At 44.6% G+C, this 24,582-nt stretch overlaps 2 protein-coding genes and 1 long non-coding RNA gene across 4 annotated transcripts; all 3 read right to left on the minus strand.

The window, feature by feature from the left end:
* LOC108152273 lies at positions 1–22,993 on the minus strand. Its single transcript, XM_017281494.2, has 5 exons — positions 22,583–22,993; positions 3,009–8,823; positions 2,808–2,936; positions 1,354–2,144; positions 1–1,285 (listed from the first exon to the last, which is right to left on the minus strand). The coding sequence occupies exons 2-5, from the start codon at positions 8,812–8,814 to the stop codon at positions 1,052–1,054; spliced, it is 6,960 nt and encodes a 2,319-aa protein (XP_017136983.1). The 5' UTR covers positions 8,815–8,823; positions 22,583–22,993; the 3' UTR covers positions 1–1,051.
* Positions 17,845–18,481, minus strand: LOC108152274. The gene has a single exon (XM_017281495.2). The coding sequence runs from the start codon at positions 18,303–18,305 to the stop codon at positions 17,940–17,942; it is 366 nt and encodes a 121-aa protein (XP_017136984.1). The 5' UTR covers positions 18,306–18,481; the 3' UTR covers positions 17,845–17,939.
* A 97-nt stretch (positions 22,994–23,090) lies between the features above and the next one.
* LOC108152275 lies at positions 23,091–24,346 on the minus strand. 2 transcript variants are annotated; one of them, XR_001774812.2, is made up of 3 exons: positions 24,144–24,346; positions 23,761–24,017; positions 23,091–23,249 (listed from the first exon to the last, which is right to left on the minus strand). It is a non-coding gene; the product is annotated as an uncharacterized LOC108152275 (long non-coding RNA). The 2 variants fall into 2 exon arrangements; XR_001774813.2 differs by having other exon boundaries at positions 24,299–24,315.
* Positions 24,347–24,582: the final 236 nt, after the last annotated feature.

Here is a 24,582-nt window from a genome sequence, read left to right on the forward strand (position 1 = left end):
TTTTCAAATTGCCAAAAATTCACATTTCATTTATTTTGTTTTTATTGTATGGTTTCTGTTTGTTTTTATAGTTGCACAAAACTTACGCACGACAATTACATACATACATAGAAAATTACAAACCTATCTGAAAATTGATTTACATTATAGTTGGATCTGTACGTTATGTTAATAATTTCGTTTAAAAATACATAATACATAAATACTCCTCTCTCTCTCTCTCTCTCTCTAATCTGATTACAATATATATATATATATATATATATACACATATATATATATATGTTGTAATAATTACGCCTTACGTTTATACTTTTGCTAATTTGTTGTTGCTTTTTGCTTGTTTTAAAACCATAGATTACACATTATCCCTAGATATACAATATACAATATACAATATATATATATATATTTACTATATTTAGCTGCTTGGCTGGCATACATTTTGTCGTGTGTCCGTCTGTTTGTCTGTCTATCGACTCTCTTACAGCATCCTTCCTTCCGTTTGTTCTACTTTCTAATTTGCAATAGATTCCAGATTTCATCAATATTCTCACTCTCCCTATCCCTATCCCCATCCCCATTTCCATCCATATCTCTCTCCGTATTCCGCTCTACATCGTCTCGATCTGCATCGAATTTTTGCATTTTCCCCATTTTCGTTTTTCTTCGTTTTGAGTGTGTATAGCACCTTTGTATCACTTTGCATTAGCTCTAATTTAATTTCCTTTAAAAAAGATCTTCCATCTTCCAAAGACAAAGACGTGTGTATGTGTGGTAAAAACTAGCTACTAGCTAAAATATATACCGCAAATATCGTATATACATTTAGATCGCTGCTACAATTATATTCGTACTAATAGTTTTTGTTTCTTTCAAATTTGTTTGCTCTCCTTACGCACGTTAGTCGGGTAGTAGGGTTCATAATTCTCTGTTCATAATTTATCTAGGGGGTTCTGTTCCCGTTCCCGTTTCCTCCATCTCCATTTCCTTCTCCTTCTCCATCGTTCTGGTTCCTACATATAGTATAGTATCCTTTGTATATCTCTGTTTAAAATTTCATTAAAATTGTCTTGACGCCCAACAAGCTCTTGACACTGTCGTTGTATTTGATGAGCACCACCTTCGAGGAGCTGAACATGTTCAGCTTCTCGCCGGCGCACAGCAGCTGCAGGCAGGTGGCCTTCTCCAGGAAGTCATCGATCTTGAACTCCCGCAGCAGCTGCTTCTGGCTGTTGGCCAACGCATTGTTGTTGTTGTTGTTGTTGTTGTTATTCGGACAGAGCTGTTGGGAGAAAGAGGAGGGAAATTTCAATACATTGAATACATGTGGGCGTATGTGGTATAGCGTACCTTGTTGAGGAGCGTATCCTTGGATTTAACTTTAAGTAAATTGCACAAATCGTTCAGTAGTACCCATTTGTCACTGCCCTCGTCTTTGAGCAAGTACAGTGGTGGCAGGGGCACATCGGCCTCTTCAAATTCAAAAATATCACCATTCAATTCACTATCATCCATTGTCTCGCTCTCCGCCAGATCCATGTCATCAAGTCTATTCCGTTCTCGTTCTCGTTCTCGTTCTCGTTCCTGTTCTCGTTCCCGTTCTCGTTCCCTATCGATATTCATATCCACATCATCCATATCCACATCCAGTTCCTTCTTCACTTCATTCTTCACAGTCACAACGCTTGTTACTAAATTATTCTCAACATTTGCATTCAGCTCCGCCTCGTTGTTGTTTTTATTGTTATTGCTATCCTCCTGCTGCTCGACCCGCTCGTCCTCCTCGGTTCCCGGCTCCATTTTCACCATCATCCGTGCTGTTGATATTGCTGTTGCCGCAGAAGTAGTGGTGGTTGTTGCATCTGCTGCTCCTGCTCCTGCGGCTGCTACATTTATTCCAGTCTTTGTTGCACTTTTCTCCCCATTCTGCTTAATCGTTGTCTCCACCTTCTTCTCAGACTCCTCCTGCTGCTCCTCCTTTTTGGCTGGCAAAAGTACACTTCCGTTGCCATTTACGTTGCTGCAGAACTTCTGTTGCTGCTGCTGCTTCACCTCTTTCCTTTCTCTACGTAGAGCTCGGCTCTTATCACAAGCTGTGTTCGGTACATTATCGAATATATCATAACCGTATTCCTTAGCATCTGAAAGAGATTTCAGAAAGATAGAGCAGATTATTAGCAGACAGGCGCACTCTCACAATGGAAGCTTATCATTAGATGCAGAGATCGGTAGATCTAGGCTTTGTACCTATATCTAGACTTAAATACCGAACGTATCTCGAGTCCCGAATGGCTCGCGGCTCGCTTATGCGAAATTTGTACAGCGAATCAAGCTCATTCGCTACATCTGAGGATGTGCATGTGATTCCAATGGAAGTGTGCTACCATGGACAGACATGGCTACGTCTACACGGATATTAATTACAACGGATTGCCCAACTTCTCAGCTCTATGGACGAGACCTTGGCTATACTATATGTTACACTAGATGAAAGAGGAAGGCGAAGGCAAAGCTAAGCTGTCCGTGTTTTAAAACTATCTGTATCTAACTGCATGTAGCTTTCTTTAATGACTTAAAAGAACTCGGGCGCATCGGACATCTATATTATAGAGCTGCCATAGGAAGAATCGGTCCAAAGACCAGATGTTCTCAGAATAACTTTCTTGGCTCCTACGATAATCCAATAATACTAAATGCTATCTCTGCTTATGGATAACCGTTGGAGATGCCATCTTTGAGTTTTCTGACTGTGGACTCGTTCCATTTCCATCTCCAGCTGCTCCAGATTCCGGTGTTGCACTCACCAAATATGTCCCATGGTCCTTGGAAACGCATTGGATGAATGTCAGCGGCGGCACTTTGTGCATCGCTGAGGTGATCGCTCAGAATGCCACTCATCAGCTTGCTTGAAGCTAACGCCAGCGGAGTTTGACCTGGACAAAAGCAAGGAAGGAAGATGTTAGATGTTGTGTCTGGTTCTTGGGGGGAATCCAACAAATACCCACCTGAGTACGTTGCCAGCAACGGATCGGCTCCGTACGAGAGCAGCAGTCGCACCACCTCCTCGTGATCGTTCTCGATGGCTCCGTGGAGCGGACGGATGCCCGACTGGGCCGCCTCCGAGTGATTGGCCCCGAACTGGAGCAGGATGCGGGCGATCTCCAGCCAGCCCTGGGTGCACGCCTCGTGCAGGGGCGTGTAGCCGGCGTTGTCCTTCTGGTCGGGGTTCATGTGCATGCGATCCAGGCAGTAGACCACCACATCGATCAGTCCCTGGCGGGCGGCCTTGTGCATCGTGCTCTGGCCCACGCCCTTGTTGAGCACCCACTTCTGGATCTCGCGCAGGACATCCATCTCGGTCTTGACCTTCGCCGGCAGATGGGAGCTGCCCGCAATGGTGCTGTCCGTGTCGTCCAGCCGCTCGTCGGCCGCACTCTGATTGTGCTCGGAGAGCACATGCTGATTGGATGGGGCATGGCTGGAGGACTGATTGTGGCTCTGCTGACTGGTGGCCGGCCGCTTCTTCTTGCGTATGTAGTCGAAGCCGGAGCTGCCCTTGCGCCGCAGGTACTTGCGCTTGTGCGGACACTGCGTGGCGGAGGAGGGCTGCTGCTGCTTGTCCTCGATGAGGGTCCTGCGGGCCAGCAGCTTGTTGTCGTTGGCGCTCACAATGCTGTTCATTTGGTCGAGAAACTCCTCGTACTTCTGGTAGCTGATAGCCGCCTCCTCCTCGTGGTCGCCTCCCGCCTCCTGGGCGCACTCTGGCGGGGCCGAGGCGGGTCGCTCCGGACCCACAAATATCTCGCGTATGATCTCGCGCCGCTGCTGGAGCTTCGACTCGGTGCGGGTCTTGCTCTGGAGCACTTTGGTGTCGAAGATGCTAAAGTGCCGCCTGCTGGGATCGTCCAGGCAGCCCGTCGTCTCGGCGCTGCTCGGCGGCTGTGGCGGCTCCTGCTGCAGCTGCTGCTGCTGCTGCGGCTGCTCGTACAGGGAGTTCGATGCGGAGGTCTGCGAGGTCTCGCTGTGCAGCTGCAGGTTGGTGGAGGCCGGAGCCGATACGGAGACCGTGGCCTTGCTGATGCTGGTGGCGGCGCTGCTGCCGTTGGTCACGCGCAGGTGGAGCACATCGATGATGGACTTGGGCGTGTTCTCCTGATGCTGCTTGCTGGCGGCCTTTGTCCGGGTTCTGCCTCCGGCACCGCCGCGGCTCTTGAAGCAGGCCAGCTCCTGGCTAATGTCCCGCCGCTCCATGTCGGGCAGGGAGGCGGCCACCTTGTTCAGCCTGTTGATGGAGATCAGCCGATGGGGTATCTTCAGGGCCACCTTGTAGCGATACTCCTCCAGGTAGAGTTGCTGCTGGGGCGAGGTCTTGCTCTTGCCAGGACCTCCTCCTGCGGACTGCTGTTGCTGCTGCTGCTGCTTCCCCTTGAGCTTCGTTCGGCCGTTCTGTTGGCTGCTGTTCGAGTCGATGGCCGCGTCCAGGCCGCGCTTGTTCCGCAGACGGGTGACCATCATCTCCTTCTTGCTGTCGACCACCTTGCGCACGTACTTCCGCTTGATCTTCGTGGTGGAGTTGCGGATGACCTTGTCGTTGCGCAGCACCTTGCTGTTGGCCAGCTGCAGCTCCAGCTCCTTGCGATGCTTCGAGCGGGTCATCGTGTTCAGGATGCGGTTCTTGAGGGGGGGATTCGACTGCTGTTGCTTTTTGTGGGTCAGAGTCTTGCCTGATTTCTCCTTCTTCCTTCCCTCCGTCTCCGCCTCCGCCTCCTCTTCTTCGTCCTCCTCCTGGTCGTCTTCCTCCTCCTCCTCCTCGTCCTCCTCCTCCTCGTCGCTGGAGCTGCTGTTCTCCTGGCTCTGCTCCTGCTTGGCCTTGCCCTTGGCCTTTCCCGTCTCCTCGTACTTCACTTTGTTGCCGTCGGACGGAGGCGGCACTGCCTCCCGCTTTGCGGACTCCTTCTTGGACTCCCTCTCCTCGCTGGTGGAGGGTTGGCTGCCACCCTTCTCTGGCACTGTCCCTGCCCCTGCCGCTGCCGTTGCCGTTGCGGCTGCATCCTCGGCGGTGCTTTGGCCCGTCTGCTGGCTGCTCTTGCCCGTCTGGCCACCCAGGGACCTCTGCCGCGCACGGCCCTTCCGCATGAGCAGCGGCTTCTTCTGCCGCTCAGTGGTCCGCCTGTGCAGCTCCGTGGTGTCGCTCTCCGAAGAGCTGCTCTGGCCCGCCTTCGGCGCCAGCCTGGCCGCAATCCTCTGCTCCTGCTGCAGCCGCTTCTTCTCCCGCTCCACTTTGCTCAGCTTCTTCTGGGCCCCCCCTCCGTTGCCCAGGGAGGAGCCGATGCCATTCGTCGTCGTCGTCACTTGGGTGGTTGTAGTGGCCGCTGATTCCCCATCTGCTGCGGCTGCGGCTGCCGCTGCTGCTGCTGGCTGCCGCTTGAGTATCCGTGCCACGGGGAGATCATCTTCGCTGAGCTCCAGCTTGATGCTGCTGCTGCCGCAGACGGGAGTGCCCGCCGGGCTGGGCTGGGCTTTGCTGAGCAGCTGCTCCACCAGGTTGTTGCAGGTGCTGCCCCAGCAGTCCAGGAGGCTGCTCTTGCAGCCCAGATCCTCCTCCAGGAGACCGAGATCTGCTCCTCCCGGATGGTTGGTGGTCGCCTGAGGTGGTGCCGGTTCCAGCTTGATTTGTATGTGGTTCGTCACCTGGTGGTTCGGCGGCGTCCGGGCGACTGCGACTGTCACTGCAGGAGGGGGCGGCAGGAGGTTGGCCACTGGTGGCGGAGGCGCAGGCGCTACTGATACTGAATTGGTGGCAGGAGTCGTTGAGGTGACCAGCACGGGCGGCGTGAACGTGAATCCCTTCAGCTCCGCCTTCGTACGGATGCGTGGCTCTGCCTTGGGCACAGCCATCGGCACGGACATGGACATGACGGAGAAGGATGAGGACGTGCTCGGTTCGGGCTGCAGCTCTCTCTCTCTCTCCCTCTCCCTCTCTCTCTCGCGCTCCCGCTCCCGCTCGCGCTCTCTTTTGGCGGCCAGCGCCTGCTCGTTGACGGCTATCACCGGCACTGGGGCGGACACTGCCGCCTCCATGGCTGCATCCAGACGCGCCTGCTTGGCCGCCGCCTGGTTGTACTCCTGCAGATGCCGCTTCCGGCCCAGATAGTTCGGGTTGCTGCTGTTGTGCTGCGGGCTGGGCGATGGCGACTGCGAGGGCGATGGAGAGGGCGAAGGCGCAGGCGTGAGCTCCATCAGCTGCGGCAGGGGTTTGGGCAGCACCTGAATGATGCTCGTCTCGGGGGGCAGATGCTGGTGCTGCTGCTGATGCTGACGTTTGGCATACGGATTCGTCTCCAGCACACTGGGACGCATCTGCTGCAGGGATTTGATCACCAAAGCAGGCGCCACAGGGGCGGGCGCAGGAGCAGGAGCAGCCACAGGCGGCAGATGAGGAACTGTTGTGGCTGGGGCCTGTCGTATGACAGCCGTGGGCGCGGGACTCGTCCCCCGGTTGGCTGCTGCCGAGAAGCTCGCTGTGATGTCGAATCTCGGTAGACCCAATCCTCCTCCTCCGCCTCCTGCGGCTCCTCCCACTCCTCCCGCCAGATGCGGCTGCAGGGCGGCCTTGTACTCCGTCGTCTGGTGGGGACGCTGGTACTTGTATTCCGTGGAGTCGGCCGTCTGCTTCACCGTTCGCATGGACAGATCCAGCGGGGAGTAGAGTGCAGGCGCTGGTGCTGGTGCTGGTGCTGGCGCTGGGGCTGGGGCTGGTGCCGGCGCCGCCACCTGTTGGATGACCCTTGTGGCCGCCGGAAGGGCATGGACATGGTTCCGTGGCGGCGGCTCCATATTGAGGGTCTTCTTGATGATCTGCAGATTGAGCTCCTGCTCGCTGGCGGTGTTCCGCTTCAGCATGTCGTTGATCAGCGCCCGGTAATTGGGCTTCGCCACCGCCGGCGACTTCTTGGCCGCGGCCGCGGGATGCCCCTGACTCTGGGTTTGGGCAGCCGCCACCGGCTGGTAGCAGATGTCCGGTCCGTGGGGGTAGACCTGGAGCGTGGTGGTGTTGCTGCAGCCGCTGCTGGAGGAGGAGGCGGAGGCGGAGGCCAGCTGGCTGGCGAGTGGCGGCGGCGGGGCGGGCGGTGTGGGCGAGGCCACGGCTCCGGCCGCTGGCGAGGGTGTGCCATGGTGTCCGTGGTGGTAGTACGAGGAGTACGGCGTGGCGCCCGTTCCCGTGCCCGCTCCCGTGCCGTGCTGCTGCAGGAGTTTCCCGTATTTGGTGGGATAGCCGTGGGGGGGCGTGGCCACGGCGGCCATCGCCGGCGAGGAGTCCCGCTCGCGCTCCCGCTGCGGCGCCTCGGAGTGCGGCGGCGGCTGCGCTGTGGTGTACGGATTGTGGTACAGCGAGGAGCGCGTGGGCTGCGGCAGGGTCGCCGCCAGAGCGTGCTCCGGCTCCAGCTTCACGTAGCTCGTGGCGGAGGAGGTGGCGGCAGGAGGCTTGGAGGACAGGGCGGAGGAGGAGGAGGTCTTGCCGTACCCATAGCCGGTGTTCCTTCCATAGGCGGCTGCCCCTCCTCCTCCTGCTCCCCCACCTGCTGCCGGCGTCTCCCGCACGTACTTCTCGATGGCATTGTGGACCGTCGTCTGGAACTTTTCCGTGCTAAATTGCGGCATCGGCATGTACAGGCTCTGGTGGTGCGACGACAGGTGCTGCTGGGCGGTCGATGTGGCTGTGGGCGGTGTGGGCGTGGACGGGTGCTGCGTGCTGTGGGCCCCGCCATATCCCCCCGCCTTGCCGCCCACTCCCGGCTGTGTGCCGTAGCCGCCAGCCCCTGTCTGGGTGCCGAATCTGCTGTCCGGCTGTCCTCCCACTCCCACTCCCATTCCGGGATGAGATTCGTAGCCAGGCTTGCCGGCCACCACGGGCTGAAGGCCATACTCCGGCTGAGTCCCGTATCCGGGCTGGCCCCCCACTCCGGGCTGTGGGCCGTAGCCGGGCTGTGTCCCGTACCCAGGCTGTGGGCCATAGCCGGGATGCGGCCTGCCACCGACCTGTTGCGGCTGTCCTGGCTGCTGTCCTGTTCCGAATCCCTCCAGCCCGTATCCCGAGGCAGTGCCGCCGCCGGGCGGTGCCTTCGGGCCGTAGGAGGAGTACCGCTGCTGCTGCTGCTGTTGCGGCGGATGCTGCTGCGGCTGATGGTGCATCTGCTCGTCCGATGGCGGCCAGTAGGCCGTGCTATGCGCCGGCGCCGCCTGCTGCTGGCTGCTGGTGGGGTACATGGCGGGATTCCCGTGGTGATGGCGCAGTCCCGAGGCCGCTGCCGGCGCCGGCGAGGGCACCGACTGACCGGTCTTGTACGACCAACTGGGGTGCGGCGGCTCCGGCGGCTGGGGCAGCTTCTTGGCTGCCGCCAGGTCCCGATTGGAGGTGTAGTACTGTAAATGCGGATCGCTTGAGGATGTGGCCGTGGCGGCAGCAGCAGGCCCTGCCTGGGGCACAGACTGCGGGGGTGCTCCTGCCCCCGTCCCCCGGCCTCCGCTGCTGTTCATCATGTAGAGGGCCGTTCGGGAGCGCTGCTCATCTCCCCCAGGATGCGGGGGATGCGACCCATAGCTGTTGGCGGTGGAGCCACGCGGATGCTGCTGTTGCTGCTGCTGCTGCTGGAGGTGGTGTTGCGGTTGCTGTGGTGGGTGGTGCAGCTGCTGCTGGTGATGCGGAGGATGTGGATGCGGATGCGGATGTGGTTGGTGGTGCGGTGGCATTGACTGGTGCACCGCCTGCTGATGATGTGTCTGATATTCGTGATGTCTGTTGGGGTCCATTGTGGTGGCCTGAAAGAACAAATGGGAGACATTTTCAAGTTATTAAAATATTATTTGGAATTCGGGATAGCGGGAAAGAGTATGCCGAACGGAATCGATCAATGCGCTACTTTTTACTATTTTTTTAAATAAAAAAAAAATTATTTTAGTTTTTATACTTTTTTTAAATATTGCTTTAAATTGCAGTATATTTAAAATGCATATACCAAAAATACAAATCTGCATTTTTAGGTCACCAATTAAAAACTTTAAAAATAAAAAAATAAAAGTTATTACAAATAAAATATATAAATAATAATTAAAATTAAAAAAATAATAAAACAAAAAAAAAAAAATTATTACAAATAAAATATATAAATAATAACTAAAATTAAAAAAATAATAAATTAGAATATCAACAAATTAGTATACAAAAAAATATATTAATAATTTAAACACAATTATAGATTTAAAAAAAATTGTAAAAAATAAATACAAAATAGTTAACTTTTATTTTATTAATTGGAAATTCCTGTTAATTCGAATTATTCAACCCGTATGGTAGCATAAAATGTACAGATAAAAGGTATCCTTTCTCTTATGGGTAATTTGTACAACGAATCTAAGGCATTGGCATCTTTTGACGAATTTCCTTAGGGGGTACTTCGGTTTGCACAACGTTTATTGATAGTTTTAATTAAATGAATGCATAAAACTGTTTAATTTACGGCCAGAAGACAATAAACGGACAAAAGTTCACACTTTATTTTCTTGTTTATAATATTTAGCGGGGCCAAAAGCATTTATTATACGGCTATAAACCACCAAATTCGAATACTTATCGCTTAAGCGAGTAGTATGAAAAAATTCCAGAGAACGATGATGAAATTGCTAAAAACAAATAAACTTGTAAACTGTTCTTTGCCTTGTACAACAAATAATAAGAGAAACAGAGACAGGGACAGTGAGACACAGGGAAAGACAGAGACGGGGACTGTGAGACACAGGGAAAGACAGAGAGAGTTCAACGACTCTCTGAAGAACGTGAACGAAAATAAACAGACTTTCCAATGAACCGAAAAAAAAAACTCAGCACGAAATGCCCCCAAAATGAATCATATATATATGGCGGCGAAAAATTAGAGGGAAATCAGCAATCGCATCAACTAGGAACAGTTTATCCGAGAAGGAAATCCAATCAATGTCAAGTTTATTTCTGCTTTGCTTTCGTATAAAATTAACAAAGAAACAGTCAAGAAATTTAAAGGGAAATCCACGCAATTGTGTTCACAGAACGGTATTATAGTTTTTCCTAGTGAAAAATACACAGATCATCTAAGGGGTTTTTTCGGGAAAGTCTGTAAGTAATATTTGAATTGTGCTTTGTGCTTGGAAAATACCAATTTTCCCCTTAACACTGACTGGAGCCACGCAAATATGGAATTCCAGTCTGGAATGTGGTCTGCCCTTGGCTCTTCGCGCCTCCTAGGATCCTCTTGGAGACCCACAAGGGCATGGTTAAATGGCAAGAATAACGGCCCACAAGGCACATAAGAAAAGAGGAGACAGCCACAGCCAGGAGCAGATTTCAAAGGCCATTCAAATACCGAAATGCACTGAGAATAATCGTATTATCCGAAATATCTAATTTAACATCCGCTTGGCATCCATCTCATTCTCACCATCTTTAACGAATTTGTACCAAAATTCTGCATAAAATAGAGGACAAGGGATATCGAATGATATTCGATCTTCCGCTAAGAATTATTCTTGTAATTGCAGATTCCTTCAAATGCGTATTAATAAAAGATTTAAGTTTCATTTTAGGGCATCAAAAGTTGAACAATTTTCGTCTCTCGAGTTTCCATATCTAAGATGGATCCGAAATGAGGGTTCCCCCATCCAGTTTTTGGGGAATCACCCACCGAAATAGTGCGAAAACACTATTCACGTGTTGGCGCCGCGATAAATAAATAAATACCATAGATATAGATAAAGATATAGAGGAATATAAACATTTATTTATTTAGACAAAATTATGACAGAGATAAAAACATTAGTGGGGGGGAAGAGAAAAGACAATGATACGGCCATCATTTCGGACATAAACAAATACAAATATAATAATTATAAATAAAAATAAAGGAAAACAAATAGACATACGTGTGGGGGTTAGAAAAAGAATACAGCGACATGGCAAAAAATATCTATTTTAATTTGCCCAGAAATTGCTGACGGAACGGAACGGAACGAATAGATCGGATCGGATCGGAGACGGAGAGGAGTGCTCGTCCGTCCGTCTGTCCGTCCGTCAAAAGTTATTCAACAAAATGAATTTCGGATTTCTGTGGTGGGCGTGTTCCTTCCGACATTGTTAATTGTCATTTTCTATATGTACTTCTTCGATGTATCTGCGATGCGTTGCGATGTGTATCTCGTGCTCCCCCACATATTTCCTATGTTTCAGCGACAGAACTATAAATAAATATCAAATTAAACGCCCGGCCAATATCAATATGATTTCAAGTTTAGCCCTCAAATTGGTTCTGAGAATTCGCTAATCATTTCTGTATTTATAAATAATAATCAAAACTGCAAAAGGGATTCAGGGGAAAAGGTATTCTTTTGAAACTCTATTAAAAGTATTTCTGGGAAAATCGGGACAATCCTACACTTTTTAAGTGTAAAAAAGGTCTTAAAAATACGTCTTTTTAAAATGATGTCTTCATTATAACCTAGCTCTTGATTAGCCCTACAATCGGTGCTAAGGTCGACTATTGGGAAACTATTTGATGGATAAATGGAAGTGGTTTTAGCGGCAATCAATTCAAGCTCCGATTTCAACGAAAGTTGCGGCTATATATTGATGCGAATTTCTGATCAATTCTGTGCATTGCTGTCCCTCTTTAACACTGATTTTAGTTCTTTTTTCTTATTTTTGAAAGTCTTCTTGGCTTATAAAAGTTATACAGTTAGCCAATATTGCGCTAATTTTGAGAGGAAAAACTTTAATCAAGAATCATCTTTCTTAAAGGAGAAAATAGTAAGGGAAAACATGTCTATAAAAAAAGTGAACTTTTGAATAGGTTTTCAGATGAAAGAATAAGGAAACTATATTTATTTTGTTAAATTAGTTAAGCTTCCATCAATTTAGTATATGGTTGGTAATTGTTTGGTCTCGGAAATGCCCATAAACAATATTTAACCATACATCTTTCGGAGAGAATATTCTTTAAGAAATATAAATACTCATTTACGAGTATAGCCCAAGAGATGTAATGTTGTAGATCCCAAATAGCCCTTACAGGCATTTGAATATGTTTAGTGGCCATTCTTTAGGAAGGAACCGATTTTTATTTCTTAGTAAAGAGTTTATTTAATAATTAAAAACATAAAATTAAGAGCAAAAGTAAAGGGGAATTGTATTCATTATTAGTAACTTACTCTTTCTATTATTTGTATTCGATATTATTTTAGTTTTGTTCTCCCTTCTATTATTGTATATAATTTTTTGTATCTCTCTTTTATACACATAATATTTCTTTCTATCTTTTCCGTCTTTGCTTTATATATATGTTTCTATTTAATTTTATGCATTTAAATGTATTTATTTTCAATTCATTAAACTTGTACATATTTATCGATTAGCAACATTCATCTCGAGATTCCATGCCATTTTCTTAGGTTTTCGTTAACATTTTCATGCGAACAAACAATCCTTTTCCTTTCGATTTCCTCATGTGAATGAACTCGAAAATAATTATAAATAATTATCCATTATCCATTGTCCATCTCGGCCGCAGCAGCGGGCCATCATTTCGCTTTCTCCTTCGTGTTTTTAGCAAACATTTTTGCATTTCTCTTTTGCTACCGTCTTTCTTTCTTTCATATTTTATCTCTCCGCTTTGCATATATTTGCCATTTAAAAATGTTAATTTTACAGCTGCAAGCGGTTTTTTATTCAAAAAAAAAAAAAAAAAAAAAACAAAAAACAAAAAAAAAGGAAAAGAAAGAGTTGAAAAATTCCCCTGCTTTGGCCTTGGCTTAAAAACCCAACAAATACAGACAGACGGGCAGACGGGCGGATGGGCGGATGGGCAGACTTTGCCACAAAAACCTCGAGAACGAAGCGCAGTGCAAATAATAATACAAATAATAAAAATAGCACACCCCAAGCTTCCAAAGACTCGCCTGAGCCCCGGGTCCGAGAACGGCTAGGATCCAGGCCCTGGGAGTCAGTTGCACGGACGGAAAGGAAATGAAAACAAAGTGTCCAGCATCTGCGCTTCAGGGGGGAAGGGTGGGGGGGGGCCTTTTTCGAGGTCATGGGTCTGGCACTTTTCTAGCATTTTCCACCGGGGCATATCCGCAACGAAAGTCTTTGTGGGGCAGTCCACCTCTTAATTCAAGCAAAATCAAACACAAATACTTAATGGATTATAAATTGAACATTATTATTCCATAGACAAAACGTGTTTTCACAGCTGCTGTGGGATTTGTTTCCACAAATGAATTTCATATTTTGATAAGTTGCTTTTGACCCATGAACCACCAATTATGTGCACCTTTTCGGGGAATCTAAAATAAAGAAAAAAAAAAAACTCTTTCAAGGGTATCCATGGGTTCGGTTTGTGTATCTTTCTTTCTTGTTATTGTTGCTATTGGTTTTGCTATTGCCGCTGCCGCTGCCGCTGCCTGCCGCTTTAATTGTTGTTTTGCTACAGCCCCATCCACATCCCCATCCTCATCCTCCTTCAGCTTTGGCTTTGTTTTATTTTATAATTTCAATTTCACATTTCGCAAAAGTTCGTTGTGCTCTTACGTCGCCTTCTTATTTTCTCGTTGTTCGCAATTCGTGTTTTTCATTTCATTTCATTTGTATTTGTATTTGTTTTTGTATTTGTTCGTGTTTTGTTTTGTTGTTTTGTGTGTATCGCGGGGCATGGGCATCGGCGTTGCTTTTCGGGTGTATGTATTTATATATCATTTGCAATAACAAAATGAAAAAAAATGCGTCACAAATTTATTTGCACTTTTGCTGTCGGTTATTCCGTATCGTCCGTATCAGACCCTCATTCTCTCGCAGCACACACACACACACACACACAGATGCACAGATATGTATGTGTTTATATGTATAAGCACGAAACATTATAGCCTTGACCTCTACACAATCTACAGCTGGGTCTGGGACTCGGCCTGCGACTGGCGACTGGGGGACTGGGGGGCTGAGAGGCTGGGGGCTGGCTTCTGGCTCGGGCTAATGTTCTCTCAAAAAACAAAAAGAACCAAACAAAAATGGTTCCTTTTCGTATAAAACTTTATTTGTTTAGAAACTTTCTACAGATTGGAACCCATTGGGATTGAAAAAATTCTTTTTCTAAGGAAACTTTGGAATGGCTAATGAGGTTTAGGTCTTGCCACTTAATTATTGCTGATTACTGATTACTGACACGTTATCAGATAAAGAAATTGAATTCAATATAAGTTGAATCTAAAAATTTGTGGATCATTCATGAAGTAACACACGAAAAAAAAGGCAAACCGAATTGAAAGTTGTTCCATTCCTCATTCTGGTGCCATTTGTAGTTCTTTCTCTTTCGTTTTCATGTTTCAGGCCACAAGATACATGTACATGTACGTGAAAATGCATGTGTATGCATATTGCGTTTTATTAAATTTTTTAAGGAATGGGATATAAAAAGCATTCGATTTCGTTGAGATACAATAGTTCGAAATTGTTTCTGAACGAGATCTATACACATGTACCCTTGCATATATTTACATATATATACATATATATAAAGAAATAATTGTTTACACACACACACACACATAAAAGATAATTGCAAGCCGTCTTGTTTAATGTTCTTTATTTTGAATAAGGCAATTGTGTGAATTACAAAGATATTATAAATAATTCATAGATCATTTTCAGATTCCTATATGTATGTGTTTGTGTGTGTGTGTATGTACGAGTATGCTGCAGAAGAAATACAATTTTCGTGAAATAAAACATCGATTTATCGATTCTCATTTCCCCGTTTGAAAGGTGGCATTTTCTTTCTTTTTGGGATACCCTCACCATAGGTTTTTCATTTAAAAAATTCCCTGTAACCCGACCATATGGCTATACCCAAGAAATACCCCTCTCATCTGTTGAGGTGATGACAGAGTGGAAATGTAAATAAATTTCCCCCGATTGGCATTCAAAATAACAGCAATTAAAATACAGGTAAACAAAAGGCAGCGGCAGTGGCAGTGTTGAAAAATACTGATTCATAAAACGTATGCAAATGTTGTGCTATTTCAAAGTACAAATATTTATGTAAATACATAAAGTATTTGCATATTGGGAAGAAAAATCAAAATCACTAAGAAAAAGAAGAAGAAGAAGAGTAGGAAAAAGAGAAGCAATCACGTAAATGAGCGCCAAAAGCCAAGCATACACACACACACAAACGCAAACACGAGATCATCATGATGATGATCATTGAGTTCCGTTGCTGCTTTTGTTGTTGTTGCCACTTTGGGGGCCAAATGTGAATCGTTTCTGTTGTATCTGTACTTGAGTGTGTTTGTAATTTGTGGCTGCCTTTGTATCTGTATCTGTATCTACTATATCTTTGTAGAATTTATGTCGCCGCCGCCGCAAAAAAAACAACAACAAAATGTTGTAATACATAAAATGAGAGCCGAACCGTAGCCGAGGCCGAACCGTAGCCGAACGTTTGGCGAGACCAAGACGACATGGCGAGCGGCGAGCGGAGAACGGAGAGGGGAGAGAGAAGAGTCGTCTAGTGCTCTCCACATGTTCATTCTGCAGCTCTCCCACTCTGGCAGTCGGCAGAAGATGATGACAAAATCAAATAAACAGAAGCAATGGCAAAAGACAAAAGACAAAAGCAACAACAGCAATCCATGCGGTACAATTTAAGATAGCAACAATGTCAACGACTCCCCCGACTCTCTGCTTACCGCACCCCCCACTCCACCCACCCTTTCGCCATTCACTGGGCTTCTTGCTTGCCTTTTTTGTTTCTCTCTTTTTAGTCCACCACTCCACTCATCCTATCGCTGCATTCTTTTGCCGCCGGCTCTTCTTTCTCATCGCCAACTCCCTCCCGCCAACTGGCAAAGGTGTATCGTATTTATAAAAGGTAAGGCATTGCTAGAGCAGAATACTCCAACGAAAGTTGCCTATTTTTGTTCCGTTTGACGTGTGCGTACAGCCAGAGAGAGAGAGAGAGAGACAGAGAGAGAGAGAGTTGCAGAGAGCGTACAACAAATACACCTTGTCTTATCCCACTCTTCTGCTCTTTCACCATTAACTGAGTCTGTTGCTCCACTTTTTGTTCCCCCACGCTTACTCCATATCTTGCCATTCAATTACCCGCTCTCTCGCTCGCTCGCTCTAGTCTCCTGCGGCCCCTTCTTCTTCCATCTCCCTTCCACAGCCTCATTGCTATGCGAACGCAATGTACACGCGTTTTTTGTGTTCCTTTCCTCGCTCCCTCCCCCTCATCAGCAACATTTCCCCCCATTCAATATCAAAGCAACACCAGCAACCGCATTTGTCGTGCTTCTCTCTCTCTCTCTCTCTTTCTACTTGTTGTTGCTTCTGTTGCTAATTTTATTTCAATTTATTAGCATTTTATTTGCTGTTGCTTGTGTGTCTGTGTGTTGTTGTTGTTGTTGGTTTCTCAATGCCGCCAGTTTCGTTTTGTCATTGTTGTTGTTGCTGGCACTTTTTTCATTGCTTTTTGGAAGTAAATTTGTCATACAATGTCAAATTATGAGTGTTTGGAAATGTGACAAGAAGAAAGACGGGGGAGGGAGGGGAATGTAAAGAGAGGAAAGTGGAAAGAAAAGAGTAAAACTTCCTGTAAAGCGGGAATTTTAAGGGGAATTTGTCCGCCCTATTGGTTTTCATTGAAAAATTGCATCCAGTCAAGGGAAACTCTCCATTAAAAAGAGATTTTATTGTAATAAGTAATAAATAAGAATGGAAGAAAAGAGATGACAGATATTTACATCAGTGATATTTCGCCAGTTTTCATATTTCCATATTATTAAAGGAAGAATCCTTAAAAGGGAATAGAAGTCCCCCCCATATAGTTCTAGTTAAAACAGAGAAACATTAATCCACATTATATGTAAGTACATTAATTATTTAATTCGAGTAAAACCCCCTTTTCTATATATCTTTCTCCATGACTAATGGATGATATGGGAGAGCATTGACGGTTTTTCCTCATCGCTGTATCTCTGTGTATGTATGTAAACAAAAATAAAGTTTAAATATATTCCAAACAATGTTTATTTTCCCTACTTTATTGCTGCAATAACAGCTCTCAAATACTTGACCTACAATTAACCATAACATTTCCACATACAACCGGAATACAAACGTATTTATTTATTTAATTCCTCTCGAATTTCACATCTACTCCAGTTGCATCTCTCCCAAACAATTCTGTATAACGTAACAAAAAACAATAATATTATGAAATTTTAACACGTCCAATGGTTCTACAAATGAGGGCAAGACAATAAGCATTGCGATATCTTTTACAAACAATACATTCGATAAACAATCGACTTTTATCAATTGTTATTATTACTTCCCAAGAAAAGTAAACCTACAAATTTTAAATATTTCTGTTCCAATATATTTTAAGCAGAAAAAGACTATTTTTACGACCGCAACTGTAGGTGTAGCTGGTCCGTGACACATATTCCATTTGCATTCTACCATTCCATTCCCATTCCATTCCATTCCCACTCGCATTCTGTTATATTCTGATTATTGTCATTAGTATTACTTCAGTTCCGTTCTGCTTTGCTTTGCTTTGCTTTCTACTCGACAAACACTAATCAAGGAGAATTATGAAATTACATATAGAAGAACCAGAAAAGAGCGCGAGAGGGACAAGCACAATAATATGATAAATGAGGGAACGGGAACGGGCACGAGCTATGGGGAAACCTCCATTGTTGAATGACAGTGACAGTCCAGCGATGGATTGGGAAACGAAATAAGAAACGACATTTTGTGGGCGTTTTGTATTGTTGAAACAAAGAAAAACATATCAATAGATGGGGGAGAAAAATGAAAAGATTCTTCTTTAAGGCGTCTGCCAGCTTCAGCCTTCAGGAGCGCCGAATCTGTGGTTGTTTTGGTTACTAGCCGCCTCCACCAGACGTATCTGCTCATGCAGACTCGTCAGCCGGCCTTGGGCCACGCTGTACAAATCCATATTGACGGCGAAGCTGGCGAACAGCCCCTCGCGCAGTGCCCGAATAGTGCTCTGCTGGTAGACCAGGCCCCCGCAGAACGTGCAGGGTAGATCGTCGGTGCGACCTTCAAGCAGCTCCAGGCAGTTCTGGATCTTGAACACACGCTTATGCAGGACCTTCACCTCTTCGAACAGCTCGCGTTTGGTGCGCCGCAGTCTCTCCAGATGAACCTCGTGGGCCTCCGGCAAAGTTGCTTCTTGGCCCGAGGACATTATTGCTCTTTGAATTTATAAATTAGTTGATTTTTTGATTTTTCAAGTAATCCGAAAATTCTGTTCGACGTTGTTCAGTAGACGAAATATTGTAAGTATATTTTCGATGTGAAAGATGTAGGTGATCTGTCATGATCTGAGTTTTGAGGTCTGTTTGATTTACCAAACTACGATTTGGTATAAACGCCAGAGCAATTGTTCCAGGGCACTCTAAGGCACCCTCAATTCAGGTGTTACTGGGGAAACATCTACATACATAATATTTTATACGGAAATTTCATACAACTTTCCAGAGGAATGTATGGCAGCAGGGCCCTCCTTATAATTACAACAAATTCTAGACTCCCGTTCGTTTTTCCTTAGTTCGTGTGCTTCTGCTGCCTTTGCTGGGAGGACAGGAGAGCGATAGAGAGAAGAAGTCGAAAGATGCTCGTGATATGCAACTCCTCTGCTCTCGCCCTACACAAAGTTGTCGTTGCCGAGAGAGAGCGAGCAGTGGAAGCAATGGCGAGAGCTTGCATTGCGTGAGAGAGGCAAAGCTCGCCTGCAGATAAAATGAGATCAAGCGATAGGACAAAGGCGTCCCGCACTGCTCTTAGGCTCGGCGCGTAGGTCCCAGGGGAGTAGGACAGCAATACTTGAATATTTACATAAATATGTAAATGGTATTTGCAATTGAGGAATCCCCTTTCTTTCAGTGTCAATGCCTTTGATGTCATTTTGATACCCAATTAAAATAAAATCGTATATTTTGTAGCATTCATTCGCATTCATTCAACTTTTGTAAAACGGAGTTTTGTAATCTCGAAATACCCATTCGCACTGAGGCAACAGGTGTCAAATGGAACGAAAAATCCAAAATCAACAAGTTTGACAACGAATTTGAGACGAAGCTTGTAAATGATTTGTGCATATAACCAACCGTGTGTATGTACATACATAATTTATATATAAATAAATACTTTTAACTTGAGTCATTCGATTGTTTATACATTGATGTTGCATATTGCATACATGGCATTTTATTTCAATTCAAAACGAAAATTTCCTGTACGAGTACGACAGCGAAATTTGAGAGGAAGTTATAGTAGTTTTTCTTCTTTGTTGTTGTTGTTGTTGCTTTTGTACTTATTATTTCGGTTTGTCTAGTCAGCAATTGAGTTGCTAGCTGAAATTGTTGGATGTATCTGCGTATCTGTATATCTGGGCGCACACTATTACTAAAAATAAACCAAGTAAACAAAAGTTGGCCAAAAGGGCAGGCAGGCAGGCGGGGGGAAAACTCCCGTACAAAGTAAATTTATGGTTGAGGAAGAAAAAAAATCATTATGGAAGGAGAATGGCAGGGCGGAAGAAATGTGAAATGAGGCAGCAGATACCAAAGGGCTTACCACTCTGCCTCTCACTTGGAATTTATGAGCACCGCTTCTTATACGAGTGTGTGTGTATTTACGAACAAAGTTCTGGGATAAAAGTTCAGATTTGAAGGGTCTCAAAACACACTTAGTTGCAGAGTACTCCGCCCCGCATTTGTTTATGAGAGACAAACACGTTTTGGGGCTTATATTGTAGATAAGCTTCAGTCCTTTGGTTTATTTATAGCCAAATTAAATGCACTTCCCGGTAATAAGAGAAGAGATTACTATTTAATTGCCTTACTATTATTATTATCAAAAAATAGACTATTGAAATGTTGAGATAGACCAAGTTCGGTGAAAGTTGTTATCTATTTTGAGTACTCAATTTCCATTAATGATGAAATTAGTTGATAAACTATCTTGAAGATAAGACTGAAAGTGCTATCAACTGAATTGGAAATACTTTAAAATAAAGTCAATGATGATATTTTAATCCATTCCACAGGACAACTATTTTCCTATTACAAGAAAAAAAAGAAAACCAAACCCAAAGATACTATTTCTTCAAAGCTAACGCTATTCATCATTCAGTTAACACACACGCACACACAGATATACAGACAACAGATAGCCAACAGTCTTGGCTTGTTCTGTTTTCGGTTTTCTCTGCTGTTTGTTTCGAAACAAACCGGTTAAACGCTTTCAGCACAAAAAGCACAACAAAGACAGAGAGAGAGATAGATAGATAGATAGGTAGGAAAAAAAGAACAACTCATAAAACAGAAACCGTTTAAGCGTACAATAGGCGTAGAGATAGGTAAAGTACGAGGGGTACCAGAGAGTACAGGAGTGCAGAGTGTACAAAGGGGTGGTGGGGGGGGTAGGCGATTGGGGCGGCCCCTCGGATAGATTGACTACAACTAATTATCAACCTCAACGAATCGCACACAGCTGTACAACAGACACAGTTCCACAGTTCGATTCAGTTCTCATTTTCTTTCTCTCTGTCTCTGTGTCTCTCTGTCTCTGTCTCTTGGTGCCCCTATCAACAAATCAAATGGACAAATGGTTACAAACTAGCATCGCATATTTCGACTATAGGATACCCGAGAAATCAGATTCTTTTGAATTAAAAAGTGATGGGGCTATACAGCCCACGCATATGCACATGTACATACATATGTACATGTATGTATATGTATTGTGTGTAACATTCCCAAAACTGAGATCTTCCATTGTTCCAAAGTTCAAAGTAGTGTGGTTGCTAGAAGAATACTTGTGCTTGTACATAGAGGCAGAATTCAACATCGTTAAGACCTGTAATGGCCATAAACTTTCTTCAAAAAGTATCCACAAATATCAGATAATTTATTGTATATTTTATGTTTATAAAATTCATCCCAATTTCTTCAATTAAAAATGTTTTTTCCTTAAAGGCGAGTTTTCCCATCGGCAATGATGTTGCCTTGAAGATCGATCTGTATATATCATATGTTAGTACCTGCATAAAGCCATATCGGTTTCTCTGGAATATCTACATATGTATGTATGTATATGAACCATAATCAGGTATACAAAATAATATACCCTAAAATTACCCAAAGATTAAAAAGGTACAACCGACACAGTCCAGTCCTCAGGGGAGCCAGACGACACATTGTAAGCATTTGTATTATTATTTTTTTTATTTCTGTTTTGTTATCAGTTTTGGTAAACGGTTTTCTGCCTGATGTCAATCGAGATTAGCTAAAATCGAGGAAAACACAAACACACATATACATACATATGTATATACACATATTTTTGAGGGCTGCATAGATGTATGGGTATACTTTGTGTGGGTTTCCGTGTGCTATTTATTTTGTTTGATCTGAGTAATTTATGAATCAGTTGGACTATTTACAGAGAGGGACAGAGCTATAGAGACGCGGGCACACACACACACACACACAGACACACACTCTTTACAAGCTGATAACAGAGAACCGAACAGAGAAACGTGACGCTAAAGTGGGTGGGGGTGGTCAGCGATGGAGGGGAGACGGACAACAACGTTCTCGGTATTCCAGATATTTTGCCAAGGGAGAGTGCATGACGATGATATGCAATTATACGGTATTTACATATTTCAATATTTGTTGGAGACATACGTAATACGTATGCATGTTATTTTGTTATTATTTCGGAATGTTAAGGGCTGGCAAACCGACCTGTTAGGTTATTCGATTGGAATTCTATTGAGCGGCTTATGGCCTACAATTAAGTAATGTTGAATATATAGAAGAGAGAAAGTATCTATGGGGTAGGGTATAGATATAGTTATTGACGAGATTATTTTACTGCTTAAACTGGTTTAAACTGTTCAATCGGAACAAGTTACATAAGTATTACATATACTGAATACGAAAGCTAATTTTTAACCACAAAGGGTTTTCCTTCTGCCTTACATCTTACAGGTTTTACAGCCCTTATCAAATATTCAATAAAACACCCCAAAACGACACCTACTGAAAAGTTAGAGCCGTTATGCTCATGTCAAAAACAGAGAGCTCTCTCTCTTTCCTGCTCACCAACGAATAGGCGTGAAAGAGGAGCAGCGAGAAGAGCAGCAGCTGTGCTTATCAGAAGGCAAGCTCAAAGTAACTGTAAATAAGCCACCTGTAGCCATTTCGCATGCTCCCAAAAAAAGAAGAAATAAAGAAAGAAGAGCAACACCAACACAATTATCAATTCGCTCTTTCTCTCACACTGTGCTTGGCTCTCTCTGCCAAGACACACAACAACAGCTTAATTATGCTACGCACTCATTAGATTATGTTTTCCAAGAGAGTGAGAGAGAGGAGGAAATATTTGAAGAGCTTAAATATAAATATATGTACATATGTATATGTATGTAGGTATAAATGTTTGCATGTGTACCTCCAATGTGTGGGGGAGCCCTTGAAATAGGCTGATGTTTTAAAGTTGAATATTTTCTTCGCCAATCCCGCCCACGCGGGGGTGCCTTTCCTTCGTTTGTTTCCTTTCCTTTCCGTCTTGTTATTTGGGGCGGCTTTTACAGTTATTTAGTGTAACAACACTCGACGTAAGCTTTGCCTTTTAGTTGTTGTAATTCCTTTAAGCATTGCTTTTCACTTTACTTTACTTTTCTCACACTCACACAAGCACACATGGAGAGATTTCTCGTGCAGCAACTTTTTCTTTCTCCCTCTCTCTCTCTCCCTCTTTCTTTCTTTCTTTTTGCCTTTTTTCGTTGTTAAAAACCAGTATTTGGTGGCTTCTTTCACTTGTATTTTGTTGTTGTTGGATTTGTTTCTTTTTTGATTCAAGAAATTGTTGAATAACGGTTTCGGTTAGCCGCTATATTGCTTCTGTTGTTGCTGCTTTTGTCATGAATTTCACTTTGCTTTCGCGGCGGGGCACGCATTGCTTCTCTTTCTTTTCCTCCTACTCCTTCTTCTTTTCCTCGTTGTTTTCTTTAGCCGTGGGAAACCTGTCCAGCAGCCTTAATTTTATTGTTGTTGCTGGTCCTGCTCCCTAACGGCGGCTTCTTGTTGCACATTTTCCTTGAAAACTCTAATAAACACTTAAATTTTTGTAGTAAAACATCTTTTTTTTACATATAAATGCAAAGCAAACAGCAAAAACAAAAAAAAAACTCATAATGGAACGGTTCATTGCCACACAGACACTCACGCACACGTACACATATTTCAACACAGGCAGACACATCGAATTCGGTTCAAGGGGGAGAGGAGAGGAGTAGGAGCATATGCCGTTTCAAGGCAACTTCATTTCTTCACTCCGCCCCCGCGCTCGTGCCCCTGGGAAACAAAGAAAATTTCACTTGTCTCGACGAGACGCGCCGCACCACAGACACAAACACACATGCACACTCTCACGCTTTTTGGAATATTTTGTAAATCAAATAAAATTCCACATTCCAAAAAGGAAACAAACACAATTTACGAAAAAAAAAAACAAAAAACATTTATTGACACAATTACAAGGTTTCTTGTCTTGCTTTTTGTTGTTGTTGTTGTTGTTGCTGTTTGCTTTTACGTTTGCCTTTTGCTTTGCTGTTGTTGTTGGCCTACTTTGTGTGTGGGGAATTTTGTAGTTGTATTTTTCTCTTCTTTTTGTTGCTGCTGCTGTTGCTCTGCTTCTCCTCTGCTGTGCTGCGGCTGCTTCAACTTCTCTTCGTTGAAAAAATTTCACACGCGCCGTTTTTTCACTTCTTTTCTTTTTGTTTTGTCTTTTACGTAAATTGAATTGCCTTTTGGTAGTTTTTGGGGGGATTGCACTTGATATTTAGCCTAAACGGGGGGTTCTTATTATGCGTGTATATGTTGCACTAAATTTATTAAATATATATTTATATATACATGGTGTGTATATGTTTGAATTTTTGTTAAAGAAATCACTACGAGAGACGAGAAATCGACGAACGAACGGGACAAAGAGAATGACAAAAAAATACCGATGAAAAAACAAATGAGTTTTGCGTTTTGTATGGGAAAAACGGCATCACTCGCGCTCGAACCAGGTTCGAGCTGGATTCGGAGTAAGGTTCGACGGTGATTGCGTTTTGTATGGAAAAAAAACTCAATGCAAAACGCAAAACGCCGCTCAAACCTCGTTCGAGTTGTTTTGGGTTTTGCGTTTGGACTGGCGTACGACCGAATCAGGGATGATACTCGTACAGAACCGATAAAACGCATTTCGTTCGGCAAAAATACTAGAAAGGCAACCGATAAATACTGGAAAAGCAAAGACTGTATTTTCTAGCCTCAAAAAAAAGGCTACAAAAATGCAATAATGAAGACAAATTTAGTCTCATTAAGGCAGTCGAATGAAAGCCGATTATCTTATAAATTATTAGTTTTATACTCGGTACTGACTCATTCGTCCTCCAGCTC

The sequence above is a fragment of the Drosophila miranda genome, chromosome XR, assembly GCF_003369915.1.
Source record: "Drosophila miranda strain MSH22 chromosome XR, D.miranda_PacBio2.1, whole genome shotgun sequence".
Lineage (NCBI taxonomy): Eukaryota > Metazoa > Arthropoda > Insecta > Diptera > Drosophilidae > Drosophila > Drosophila miranda.